The 14,050-nt window shown below is 40.1% G+C and overlaps 1 protein-coding gene across 1 annotated transcript; it reads right to left on the reverse strand.

The window, feature by feature from the left end:
* Positions 1–150: 150 nt before the first annotated feature.
* On the reverse strand, positions 151–11,383 carry LOC119736473 (death-inducer obliterator 1-like). The gene is made up of 7 exons (XM_038210489.1): positions 11,289–11,383; positions 6,375–6,532; positions 4,371–4,471; positions 2,923–3,430; positions 1,248–1,348; positions 407–520; positions 151–158 (listed from the first exon to the last, which is right to left on the reverse strand). Exons 1-7 carry the CDS (start codon positions 11,316–11,318, stop codon positions 151–153), a joined length of 1,020 nt encoding a protein of 339 aa, XP_038066417.1. The 5' UTR covers positions 11,319–11,383.
* Positions 11,384–14,050: the final 2,667 nt, after the last annotated feature.

Raw genomic sequence — 14,050 nt, forward strand, 5'->3', positions numbered from 1 at the left:
AAGCCGATTGTTTACATCAGACACGACGGAGTACGAATACGCTTTTCCTGTCGTTTTCCATGTATAAATACATGTACACGTTCTGTGTATTATAACACACGTACACAGCACCGTGTTCGAGAGCACCAGTGATTCACAAAATATGGTTTCTTACACGTCTGCAAAAGGGAAAACTTTACGGATGAAATCACAACTAGCACCAAAACAGCTCAACCTTTTGGGGTCGCAAAAGTGGACCCCGAAAGTTGTTCTTGCATGCAAAATACAGGATTAACACAAAAATTTCCAGTTTTAAAAGGATAGTTGTGTGGATGTTTATATTCTACTTTTAACAGTTCGTTTTGTAGCCCTATTGTGCTGTTCCAGGACGCAGTGTCCCTTTCGGGTCACTTTCTTTTTGACTCACCCTGTATTAGCACTTGGTCTAGCTCCTCCTCCTCCTCCTCATCTTCGGCTGAGTCCTTGACTGCCTCTTCCTCTTCATACACAATCTGGTCTTCTGGCTTCATCTTTAATAGTGCTGTCCCAAATAAACCGATAAGTCAAATAGTTCATCAACCAAATATTCAAACAGCTTTTGGGGGGTTTGATGAATATCTTAAAACTAAAAACTATGCACACACATACATACGACCGTGATGTTATTTACCATAAAGTTGCAGTGCTTTTTGTCAACGTTAACTATGTTGTCGACTTTTTTGTTCCCATCCTTTTAGCAGGCTAAATCCCTTTCTGTTATAAATACTGCAAAACACTGTATCGCCACTTATCAATCGCTGCACGCAAATTTGACCGGTGAAGCATTGTAGCTGCAGCTGGCAGTTTTGAATATTCTAATATTCGGTCAAAGGCAGTTTTGATTACCCTAATACTAAATTCTTCAAAATGAACAGCACTAGTCGCTATACGTAATTCTGGTAACCAGAGACAAGTATCCAATTTAAATGTGTGCAACAGTAAACTCCACTACCACTACATTGTATTGCGTAAGTTGTTTAACTGTATGACAGGTTTTTTAAAAAGTGACTTGCAAATGGTCTTTGACATCGTTACTTGCAACCAAAAATTACCGTCTAAATTCAAAGCTTCCCTTTTTAGATGGTGCAAGTTACGACATGGACGGTTTCACTGACTGATCAAAATCGTCTTACAGCCAATCAATGCTGAACATAACAGGCTTAAAGCCAGAAAACCTGTATCTACCTGAACAAGTTTCTACTGTAAAACCTGTAAAAGTATCCACTCACAAGCGCATGGTGGGCATGCATATTTGGTGATGCGTCTATAGGCATCTCTTCCTATGCCTATGCAGTCCCTATGGTACCACTCATGACAGTAATCACAGCATCTGGAGAAAAAAAAACAAGCACCGTTTGGTTTAACTCCAAAACCTTTAAATCACTTTGCACAGTCCCAAATAATCCTAAAACAATAAGGTGTGACGCTCAATAAATTCAAAATTCCAGATTCTCGGTCGGATAACAGATTAAATAAAAAAATTCTAAATTTAAACAATAAATGAAAAACAATCGCATTGATTAATTGATCAATTGATCTTGGTTCCTAGTATCCTTCAATGTTGGCTTATATTACTTTCTAAACCTGCATTTTAAAGCAACATCCTTGAAAACCAGGGGTTCTAAAGCAATCAGATTTTTAAAGTCAAAGAAAAAAAATTGACAGAGACGGGGTTTGAACCTGCGACCTCCAGATTTCTGTTCCAGTGCTCTACAACTGGGCTATCCAGCCATATGTTGGTGGTTGAGGTTATGTATGAATCATAATTTAGTGTTGCGGGTAGCAGCTCAACAAATCATCATGTCTCTCCGTTAGTCCGTACGTTTGTTAGTACCAAATGTTGACATTGTCTGTTGTTCCTACAAGTAGATATTTTGACTGATTTCAACCAAACTGGGTTTGATTGGTTAATTCGAATGCAGTGTTTTGTAATACAACAACAGCCGAGCACATTATCGCGTAACATGATACAGAGCGCGTGACACAGGATTTTTATCCATTGTCTATGACATGCAACGGGTGAATGACCGAAGATATAAAGCGCCCGCTGATTGGACAAAATCTAGAGGTCAAAAGGCGGTTGTCTTGCCTAATTAATCAGCAAATCTGCTCACATATCCTAGACCACGGCGAATACTATTACATAGACTTAGCCCCAACATGTCACATGACCAAACTGAGGGAAAAGGTCATCCTGGGGTCCAGGTCAAAGTAATGCAAATTTCAAATAAGCTCAAATGACAAAAGTAGCGCTGTCAACATGTTGGCCTTGGTCAAACATTAAAAAATGTCGACGGTGACCTCTTCATCCTAACTACAGTTATGGGGTCAAAGATAAAAATAGGTCAAATTTTAAAGAAGTTAAAATTACAAAAGTAGCGCTGTCAACATGTTGGCCTTTGTAAACATTAAAAAATGTTCATAGTGACCTCTTCCTCTGATCTACAGTTGTGGGGTCAAGGGTAGAAATATGAGGAACACAAATTTTTTGGACCAAAGCTTCTGAGATCTGATCGTGCTTGTTTGAACAACTTGTTAATGTTTAAAAGTCATTAAAATGAAGGTAGTTTTCTACATAGGCCCTTTTGCTGACATATCTTGGTGAAAAGCTTGCGCGTAAACGCCCTTCTGCCAGGCACACGATGAACTCTTATTGTGTGTCCCTTGAACCTGCAGTTCGTTCCACACAAATGGGTAAATGAACAAAAGACAATCAACCAAGAGCAATCAATCAGTGATTGCCGTCTGACTTCTTTGCCTCAGGAGCTTCACCACCCTATCCATGTAACAGTAGACAGACCACCAGCACAAGATCATCCCTGGGTTGGCTGTGCCACTTCACTAGCAAGAACTGTCTCGGGAGTTCTAACAGGTAAGGTTTTACGTCTTTGATAAAATACTCACATCATAACTCTTGTTCTACCAATGGAACAGCATAAGCCGCAGTTTCTAGGCTCATTGCTAGTGGTCTTCTTGTCCTCACCATTCTCTTTGTCCCCCATTTTCTTCCTTTTTCGGTGGTTGTCTACCTTGGCCTTCCTCCTTTGCCTTACTTGGCCATCCACACCGGTGGTCTCTTGGTCCCTCATCATTTTCTTCATTCTGAGGAGGAATTTGACCTTGGCCTTCCTCCTTGGCCTTCCTTGGCCTTCCTCCACGCCACAGTGTCTAGTCTCCCAAGATTTATCACCGGTGGTTTCCTTGGCCTTGTCCAAGTCTTTTTGGTTGTCCCTCATTTTCATCAAATGATCATAATCCTTGGATATCTTTGGTTTCTTTCTCTTCTTGGTGTTCTTGAGCATCTCCCTGGATGCCTTCTCTGGGTCCTCCTTGTCTCCATCTGGCTCCTCTTTCTCGGCCAGGTCCTTGCCTCTCTCCTCTTTGTATACAGTCTTGGCTTCTGGATTGGCCTCTATGAAAGCAGCAAACAATAAACATATCATAAAGTATAGTAATACTGTAACCAAAGACAAGCGTCCAATTTTTAAAAATTTATGCAACAGCAAACTCCACTTCCACTACATTGCTGTGGCCTCGTGGTTAAGGGCACTGGATTCGTGGTCCGTGGGTAAAGCTGCGGGTTGTGGGTTCGAGTCCAGCCGGGGTCATGGTGCGTGTGCCCTTGAGCAAGGCACTTTGTCACTCTTGCTTCTCTCCACCCAGGAGCAAATGGGTACCTGTGAGGGCAGAGATGGTTATTGTGATTGAATAAGCTTGCTTGCGCCTGACAGGCAGCATCCAGCTGTATACTCCCCAGGGAGCTGAGATGGTATTTGGAATGTTTAATTGGCCCAATGATCAGGGGTAATAATAATACTGTAAGCACTGTGATTTAGTTTACTAATAAGAGCGTTCTTAAATGCCGATTATTATATTAATATTATTACTATTATTACTCACTCTTTAAATAACAATATTCTCCAAATTTTTATCAGACAAAAAGACAAGTTCCTAAGTATTTCACCAACCAAGTTTGAAGTCTCAATTCAATGTTTTAAAAGAGAATTTCCTTCACAATTTTCCTCTCGAGAAGGAAGTCAAGTGATATCAATTTGAGGCCAAAGAGTCCCAATTTTCGCACTAATGCAATTTTAAACAGGCATGCAACTGGGAATTTAGAGGGGAAAAACATATAACTCATTTTACATTTAACCACACAAGACTCTGTACATTTTTTTTTTATTTGGAATGGCATTCATGAGAAGTAAAAAACAAGGAAATCAGCAGAATCGAGGAAAAGTTGCTTGCCTGAATTTATGAAATAAATGGACGTTTTCACTGACTGATCATAATCATCTTACAGGCTCCATGCTCAACATAACAGAGCTAATGGAAACCGGATAAGAACTCACCAGAGCATGGTGGGCATGCATATCTCTTGATCCATTCAGTGGTTTCCTTCTCTAAGCCAATGCAGTCCCCATGGTACCACTGTTCACAGTAATCACAGCGTCTGGAAAAAAAACCAACCAAGTACTGTTGATTTAACTCTAGACCCATAAATGTGGCACATTTACTGGACTACCAAAATGTGGCCAATTTGCTGGTTCCTGGGTTCCTTACTTTAAAAACCTACCTTTTAAAGCAAGATTGTCCCAAACCGACCAGAGGTTCTCAAGCATTTTCAAGGATACTTTTCGACAGTTAAACAAACATATTGAGTGACTGAAGAGGGGTTTGAACCTTAGATTTCCGAATTTCTGTTCCCGTTCTCGGAAAGAATATGTAGTATTTCAGACGCTACTTTGTGGGTTGCGAACAAACTTTATGGAGAGTAAAGAATATTGAATTTTCTAACAAAATTGGAAATGTTGATCAGTCCCAGATTCGTGCCTTTTTAACATTTTTGCAATGACTGACCTCTATTGAGATTAGCCTTAGTCAAGGCGTTTGTCATTATTCGGTCGTCCGTACGCGGTAAATGAACAGAGGCCTATCCTCGCTATGCAGTGCATTAAAATACAGCACGAACAGCAACCTCATGCGGCCACTATTTTATGCAAATCATTTGGGTCCAGACAAACGTCTTGCTCCAATCGTCCGCGAAAGCTTATGTTTTTCTTCATTTTGCGCTAGCTTTACAGGGCACGACCTCGTATGCGAATACAGATAAGTATAGGCGGGGCTATTATGTCATCATCATGTCGCCCGCAGGCGGGATCCCATACGGCGTCTCCAATCTTCCCTACCCTTTATGCAGGCAGCCAACTCTGTTGTGGTCTCCGCCCCGGCATCTCTCCTCAGGACACCAACATAGCTCGTCCTCTGTCGTCCCCTCCGCTTCACCCCATGAGTCGGTTCCCACAGCACCAGACGGCTTGCAGGTAGCTCAGGGTGTCTGCAGCAGTGCCCTGCCATGCCCATCCGCCTGTATGCGATCTTTTGTGAGATCCGAGGTAGCATGCCGTAAGGGTGTTATTAGGCACGTGGTCTCTCCAGTCGATGTTGAGCACCATCCTCGACATTCTGGTGTAACACCCGTGGAGGGACTTCTGAAGGGTCGTGGTTAAGGTCCAGCACTCACATCCATATAGCAGGATGGACTCCACCATGGCCTGGAAGAAGCTGATCTTGACATCCCTTGACATGTTAGAGCTCCATACAGTTTTCATCCCCTGCAGAGCCTTCCAGGCAAGGGCTTTCCTAATGCTTTCCTATGTGGAGTGTCGAATCTCACCTTGCTACATCCGGACGTCATCAAATTATTTGGAACTATTCGCCTTTTGCGGCTGGTCAGAAACCACATTTTTTGTGCATTGGTGTTGTGTGTAATGTGAGACGCAGTACGCACAACGTGTGTGTATGTTATGTACAGTACATGTCAATGCTATGCAAGTTTCCACGCAACGATCGACCAATACGAAAACGACTTTAAAGGTCAGCTTAGGCTATTAACATAATGAGCACCACCCCCAAAAGCTCACATGGACGATTGGACCAAGGCGTTTGTCAGGATCCAAAGGATTTGCATAAAATAGTGGCCGCATGAGGTCGCTGTTCGTGCTGTATTTTAATCCACTGCATAACGAGGATACCGCCGATCGTTTACCGCGTACGGACGAATACAGACAAACGCCTTGACCAAGGCTATATTGAGATGAGACCGAGTTAGGATGCAATATTCCTTCTGCGCCCTCTACCAACTGAGCTATACGGCCTTATGTTGGCGGTTCCTCATTTTGTCAATGCCTCTGTTCAATGGGGCGCTAGTCAGGATTTTCAAGGACTTCAGTCTTAAGAATATGCCATTGGGATCCACACCACTTTCTCGATTTGTAAGTAGGTGCGGAGCTTACTAGCAGAAACTGAATGGGGAGTTTACGGGTAAGATTTTTCTTCTCTGATAAAATACCCACATCATCAATCTTGTCCTGTCGATGGACGAGCATATGCAGCAGTGTCTAGGCTTGTCAGCTTCATCATCAATGATCTCCTTGTCTTTGTCCTTGTCTTTCTCTTCGCCTGCCTTCATCATGCTGAGGAGGTATTGGAAGGATCTGGCAATCTCATCTTGCTGTAACAAAAAGGAATAACGCATAATTACCTTTTCACCTTTAAGAAGCTGCAGAAAGAGTATCTTACGATTGGCAGAGGATAAAATCATGCACAGAAACTGCTCAGCCAAAATGTAAACAATATCATGTTAAAACGTAACCCTCATTTTATCTAGTGCCAGTCTAGGGCCGGTCCACAGAGTTATGTATTATGTCCATGTATTCACAACAGGCAAAGACCTAAATGTTGGGGTGAAGCACACGTAGTACATTCTTCATACACAGTACAGTCCATTGACGTGACGGCTGTTGAATGTCCTACTCGGCATAAATAATCGAGGTACGGTGCCCTCTGATTGGCTGTTCTGATGCTTGATGCAATATTTTTCCCCGCATTTATGATACGGCCATAACCGGCCAGCGCCATGAACTAGACTAGTTCCAGTCCACTTCTGTTGGCACATTATTTTTTTTTAGAACAGAAGAATTTCACCAGAAGGAAGCACGGGGAAGTCCTACATGTAATTTTGGGCTATAATTTTGTTGCCCAGATATAAAGTGAACCCACATGCCAAGAATGAGCCCGAAGGATTTCCATTAAAAAAAAAATTGTTATTTTCGTGTTGCGTTTTGGCGGTGTCATCGTCATTTACCCCCAAAATTTCCCCCAAACGACATCTCACGTTTGACTGCAAAAAAAACAGTAGAAAGTCACATTTTCTTTGAAAGTGCTTTCAAAATTGCAACAATGAGTTGATCTGAAGAAAAAAGACTGCTCTAGCCTGCAAAAGTCACCGTGGTACTGGACAGTCATCTTCAAAAGTCAGTTTTGAACAGAACAAAAAAAAGTTGTCCTAAAGATAAGGTGAGCATATTGTGTATTTCTTATGTAAAGTCTATAAATTGACTCATTTGTAACCTACCAACTGTACAAAAATAGTCATAAAGTTGTAAATTTTGAAGACCCCAACTGATTTTTAGTAGATTCTGATAGAGGAAGCATGCTCTAGCAAGTTATTTTTATTTCGTTGATTTTCGGAATGATACATTATTACAAAAAATGGGTCAAAGGTCACGATAGCATATTAAAGGTCATGTAACCTACTTTTCACAAAATTTAATTTGGACAAAAGAAGTGCTTTGAGCATGCAATCCTCATTATTTTCAAAACAAATTCACGTATATTCGATGAAAATTGCCATCGTTTTGACATATTTATACCAAAAGGGTGGACCAGGTATTTTACTCTAAAAATGCCAATTTTTTTGTGGCTTCTGCCCTGACCAGATAATAGGTCGGATCGAGCTAAAAGTTGGTGTGTATTCATTGCTCATTAGGACCTACAAGCACAGCAATTTTTATCAAAATCGGAAGACATGAGGTAAAAAAGTGCGTTGGTCTGACATGGAATGACCCTTTTTAGGACATATTATTACTTTCCGATTTGTGATGGCCAGATATGGGAATCTTTCCTCCACAAAATTAAACCTGTTGATATTCAAGAAGGTGTCAACTGTTCTGTGTCAAGAAATCAGAATGTCACGTTTGAGTGTCATGATTTTGTCAGTTGTTTTGGAGAGTCTTTTAATATTACCTAATTTAATACTTTAGGCAGCGGATATTTAGCCGGAGATGACAAACCTTTAGTAAATGTTAGCTTGCCGGATATGCACTGAACATGCATGCGCAGTTACCAGGTTACTGTGTTTTTTGTACTAAGACATTTTCCGGTGACAAATTTTAGTCTGGTTCCATGCCAACATTAATATTATCGTTGTATTTTCGTATTCATAAGATGGGAATCAGACCATTTTACAATTTCGGACTTTATTTTCCTTTTAAAAAACGCAGTGGCTATTGTTACGGCAGCGGTAACGCATTTCCCATTTTCTATCGTTACGGTAGACTGCAACTTTTATAAAAACATGACAAGAAAATACAACATTAGAAGGAAACTAGAGGTTGTAGAAACAACAACACGGTGTTGGGCCATGGATTACCGCAAACTTTGCATGACGAAACCAGCCCTCTTAAGAAAGTGGCTAGTTTCACACTGTTGAAAGCCCCTGGGGAGCCCGCAAGTAAACCAAACTCCCCTCCCTGCTCCACAGTCCCAGCTAGATAATGACTTGTGGTTAAATGAAATACCACCTGTTAGCCACACTGATTTCTGGAACTATACTTTCTGGCGAATTGCGGTTTTATGCAAGCATAACAGTAAAAGATCGTTCTCAGCCATTTATGCACGGATTTTCAAATTTCAACATATAACAGGGGTGTGAAACCTCAGCTTTAAAGCTGATTTCAGCTTGATTTGATTTGGATTTCAGCTTTTTTTCCCTCACTTGCTGTGTACAAAAGTATAGGAGATTTCCAAAGTTCAGCTTTTTTTTCACCTTTTTCAGCTGTTTTCAGCTATTTTTATCAGTGGTCACTCACACCCCTGATATAAAACAAGTTAACATTTCAGGTACGTCATTATGATAATACTTTTGTTGGCCGACAGATTAAATTTAGCAACCAAATATTATGCTTGAAATCTCCCAGGCAGAGTGACCTTCGCTCCTTTTAGGAACCAATTATAGAACGAGTGATAATGCATTTTTGACGTTTTTTAACCTGCCGCTAGAGGGCACTCTGACATTTTATGACGTCACCTGTAATATATTGCTATAGTACAGCCTAGACAGACACTCACATCATTGAAAGCAAGTTCGCATCTTCTGCCAATTTCAAATAATAAGGCACTTCCGGTTTCAACCGGAAGGAAGGGTCACGTGATTTTGCACTTAATACCAAAACTGAAGATCCTGCAATATTGTATCGATTGCCATAAAAAACAAAATCAAATCTGTAGCAGTTGATTTTATATTGATTTTCAAAGATTAAATCTAGAAATCTTTGATTGCTTGTAATACGATACTGGATGACGTCATTATGACGTCATCACCAGAAAGTTCAAGAGCTATTTTAACTGTGCTATATACAGCCAAATCTCGATTATATCTATCACGGTATATTTTCTAGCAATTTTTGAAGGTTTAAAGGTCTTTTTATTGTAGCTTCCGGTCTGATGACGTAATCATTTTTTTTTCGCGCACAGGTGCTGTCTGCATTAAGGTCATCATGTACATTAATTTTGAAGCGATTACCGCAAACTTCGCCACAGACATCAAGTGAAAATGCGTTTTTGACGTTTTTTAACCTGCCGCTAGAGGGCGCTCCAACACTTCATGGCGTCACCCATTATTTTTTTTGAAAGGTCAATCCAGGCAGACACTTCAATCGTTAAAAGCAAGTTCATATCTTTTTCCACTTTACAATTATTAGGCACTTCCGGTTTCGACCGGAAGGAAGGGTCACGTGATTTTGCGCGCAGAAGATAAAATGAAGAGCATGTATTACCATGTCGATTCCCGCAAATTTCAGGTTACGGTCTCTCACGGTTAATTTTATATGGAATTTCAAAGATTAAATTTATTAAACTTTGAAGTGACGTCACGTGACCCGTGATGACGTCATGATTACGTAATTGCAAAAAAACACATCTGCGGTAGGTTGTGCATTCATGTATTGACAATTGAAGTTCATATATGTTTTCATTTTGACACACAGTTCTGGAGAAGGAATATGTATAGAAGAAAAAAAAAATTCTAAAAACCCTAGCAAAAACAATCTGACAATAGGTGTTGGGCTAAAGTCCAACACCTAAAAAGTGAATTTGAACGTTATGAAATTCGGACTTTATTTCCCTTTTAAAAAAATCCTCCAAAGCCTCAGGTTAGAAAAGAAAAACTGTGCAAAACTGAGATTCGAACTCGCAACCTCGCGGTGCAAATTCCTACCCTCTATCGACTGAGCTGTCGCACTGCTCGCTAAAACATGGGGAAACACATAATTATATACCTGCGTGCGTATCAAAAACGTATCGTAGAGGGCGCTAAACAACGACTGCCGTAACGATAGCCACTTCGTTAAAAAAAAAATCCTCCAGAACCACAAATCTGAAAAAGAAAATGTAAATACTCTAAAATAAAAAAATTTGGGGATGGGGGAAAAAAACCTTAAAAAGCTTAGGCAGGAACGAACCCGGAATCTTCACACTCATGAGATCCGTCGCTTATCCACTAGGCTAGGCCATGCTACACAACCGTTCATGGGATTATCATATAATTCAGCCCTATCTTAGCGAGTACAGCACCCTCTGTTGATAGGGATTGCCGCCGGCAAACCTTAAATAAACGTTAGCTTGCCGGGATTACCGCCGGCAATATATCCACTATCTTTAATAAACACGAAAAGTTAAAGGGAAACGAAGTGGCTATCGTTACGGCACTCGTTGTTTAGCGCCCTCTACGATATTTTTTTGATACGCACGCAGGTATATAATTATTTGTTTCCACACATTTTATCGAGCAGTGCGCCAGCTCAGCCGAGTAAGGGTAGGATTTTGTACCGCGAGGTTGCATGTTCGAATCTCAGTTTTGCACTCGAATTTTTTCCCTTTTCTAACCTGAGGCTTTGGAGGATTTTTTTTTAAAGGGAAATAAAGTCCGAATTTCATAAAGTTCAAATTCACTTTTTTCCTTCTAATTTTATATTTTCTTGTCATGTTTTTTTTATAAAAGTTGCCAGGTTGCAGTCTACCGTAACGATAGAAAATGGGAAATGCGTTACGGCTGCCGTAACAATAGCCACTGCGTAAAGGGAAAAAACGACTCTCACTCTCAGTCTCAATTGAGATTTAAAGGGAAAAGCAAGTAAGCCCATACATACTGGAGAGGTTGTTCCTTCACTATACGACATGATTACGAGTACTGAATGGCAAGAAAAAAAACTCGAGTTTGAGAGATTCAATCGGTGAAGTAATAACGGATCCGCTTTTTCCCAAACGAATGGATGGTCGATGCATGATGCAGCTAGCGGCCGGCTTTAGAGCGCCCTCTGGATATAGAGAGGGGAAAATGCAATCAACAAAGGGGGTAGCAGACCAGTAAATGAACTTCGATAGACCCCAATGGTAAATGCTCCCACTTCAAAAATTCGGGAAAAATACTCACAACTCTTTAAGGTGTTCGAGACACACATCAAATTAAAGCTTATTTCATCATCTTTCATTTTCTTTTCAATTTCCGGGGAGTCAACTAATGACTTTTAGGAAAAATTTCCATCTGAAGATGATCACCCCTGAAAATCACCATCGCCATTTTGAAAAACGATGCCTACATGTACACTCCATTGCAAAATAGAGTACTTTTAGGGTCCAAATTGGCATCCGAATTACACAGACCTGCAAGCTCCCAGTCCTGTGCACGGCTTCCACCCATATTTTTTACAAACCCTCAAGTTCATGGCCCACAGCATGCTGAAGATTTTGAGGGCATGCAAATCGTGATTTGGCCGGCGTAGGCAATTTCGGACCGATTTACTGGTGTGCACCCATAGATTACAGAATGGTGTACCGTATTTTGAACAGGCAAACATTATACCAGTATACCGTTTTGGGTGTCACGGGGGGGGGGGGTTCGACTTATTTTTTGGGAATGTGTTTTGAAAAAAAAAATTCTTGACAGAGCTGGGGGGGGGGGGGGGGTTGACACAATAATACCGTATTTAATGATTACAAAATATTGAAAGAACAATAAACGACTATTCACCGGTCACTAATAAACAAGATACATATAACTTTTTATAAATATAGTGTGCACGAATAAACGTGGAACATAAAAATACAAAATCCATAATAGGCGTTTAGGGCCATGAATTATTATTATTTGTTAAAAATATATATATTACAAGGTGAAGTATATATTTTATTGATAGCTAAAATTTACTTGGCCGAGTTGTATGATGCACACACACAAAACTCAAATGAAATCAACCTCGTCTCCAGGGGTTACCGTACTTTATTTTCAAACTCGTTTATAATAGAAACCCCTGGATTTGAGACTTACTTCAAGTGTAAACTAATTCGATACAGCAATAGTAAGTTGAAGTAGTGGATTTATATCGGGTACTTGGTGTTATTATTTCCGAACATGTACAGGGTGAGTATAAAAAAAAAACGCCATTCAAATGTCGGAGCCATTGTTTAAGTGCAGTTCTGCATGCAGCGCTTTCAAGGATATAAAAAATGATATAAAAAAGCCCAATTCATAAGCTATCTTTTAGTACAAGAACATTCAAATCACTCATGTACTTTTCAAACTACGGAATTTTATAAACACAACCACCGTTTTAAAAAGTTCTGTCCACGGATCACAGAAAAGGTGTGCGTTCTTTAAGCAAAACAATTCACACACATCCCTATGTGATTTGTTTTCGTTTTGCTGAAAGAACACTTACCTTCTTGTGATCCGTGGACAGAACTTCAAAACGGTGGTTGTGTTTAAAATTCCGTTACTTGAAAAGTACATTGAATGATTCTTGTACTAAAAGAAAGCTTATGAATTGGGCTTTCATATCCTAGATTTTGAAAGTGCTACATGCAGAACTTCACTAAAACAATGGTCCCGACATTTGGGTTTCGCTTTTTTTGACTCACCCTATATAACTAACGTTCGTTGTGAATTTAACGTCAACTCCACCTCAAATACAATGCCCCCTTTTCCATTTGCTTATAATATTATATAATGTGACACTGCATATTGGCTTGATAAGATTGTAACACTTTAACTTTAAAAAACAGTTTTCAGAACCCACGCCGCGACGAATTGATTCTGTTTTTACCCAAGACACCACATTCAAAAACAAACGCTGTTTTAAAGCATAGCCTAGACACCAGAATAATTTGCATATGTGTGCAAGATTTTTGAACATGCAAATGATCCAATACCAGGGTATCGAGAGAGCAGGTAGTGGTGGGGGCACACTGCTCGACACCATGGGAACGAAGTTGCAATAATACAGATTTAATTACTGCAACTGCATACTTTTCACATCCTCCATACTGACATTTGTATCCTTGTGGAGACATTTCTTTGTTCTCGTGTACTAACATTTTTGAGTTTGAAAGTACAGTTTCAAAATGCTCCTATTTTTACCAGAATAAATGCCCTTGGCTAAAATTCGGACATAATATCCCTTTTCTAAAACTCTACCATTTGCGACAAATCAACATACCTTGAAAATTGCTGGTTTTTGAGTAAAATCCATAATCTATTTCGTGTCTATAGAAATTGCCATGTGGATATGTATACAATCTTTTGTTCCCTCATATTGTGTGCATGTCTCCAGAGGGCACGGTGTATCAGATAACTGTGACAGATGGCTTAATTGTTGGACCATCTAGTTTCCTCTACACGCAAGTGCACTGACGCGCAAAGTAAGAACAATTGCCGAGTCACGTTAATTATTTTATGCGAAGTCATCGCACTGGTCGAAATTATTAGTTTGCAATGCGTTTCCAGAGGTTTTCTTATTGTTATTAACCTGTTTTCCCGATATATTGTTTTGTCCCAAATTTCGCAACCTTTCCAACACATTCAACAATGTCCCCTGAAATTCATTTCTGAACTGCCGAAATGTTCTTGTTTATT

Source organism: Patiria miniata, unplaced genomic scaffold (genome assembly GCF_015706575.1).
Source record: "Patiria miniata isolate m_02_andy unplaced genomic scaffold, ASM1570657v1 HiC_scaffold_3, whole genome shotgun sequence".
Classification (NCBI taxonomy): domain Eukaryota; kingdom Metazoa; phylum Echinodermata; class Asteroidea; order Valvatida; family Asterinidae; genus Patiria; species Patiria miniata.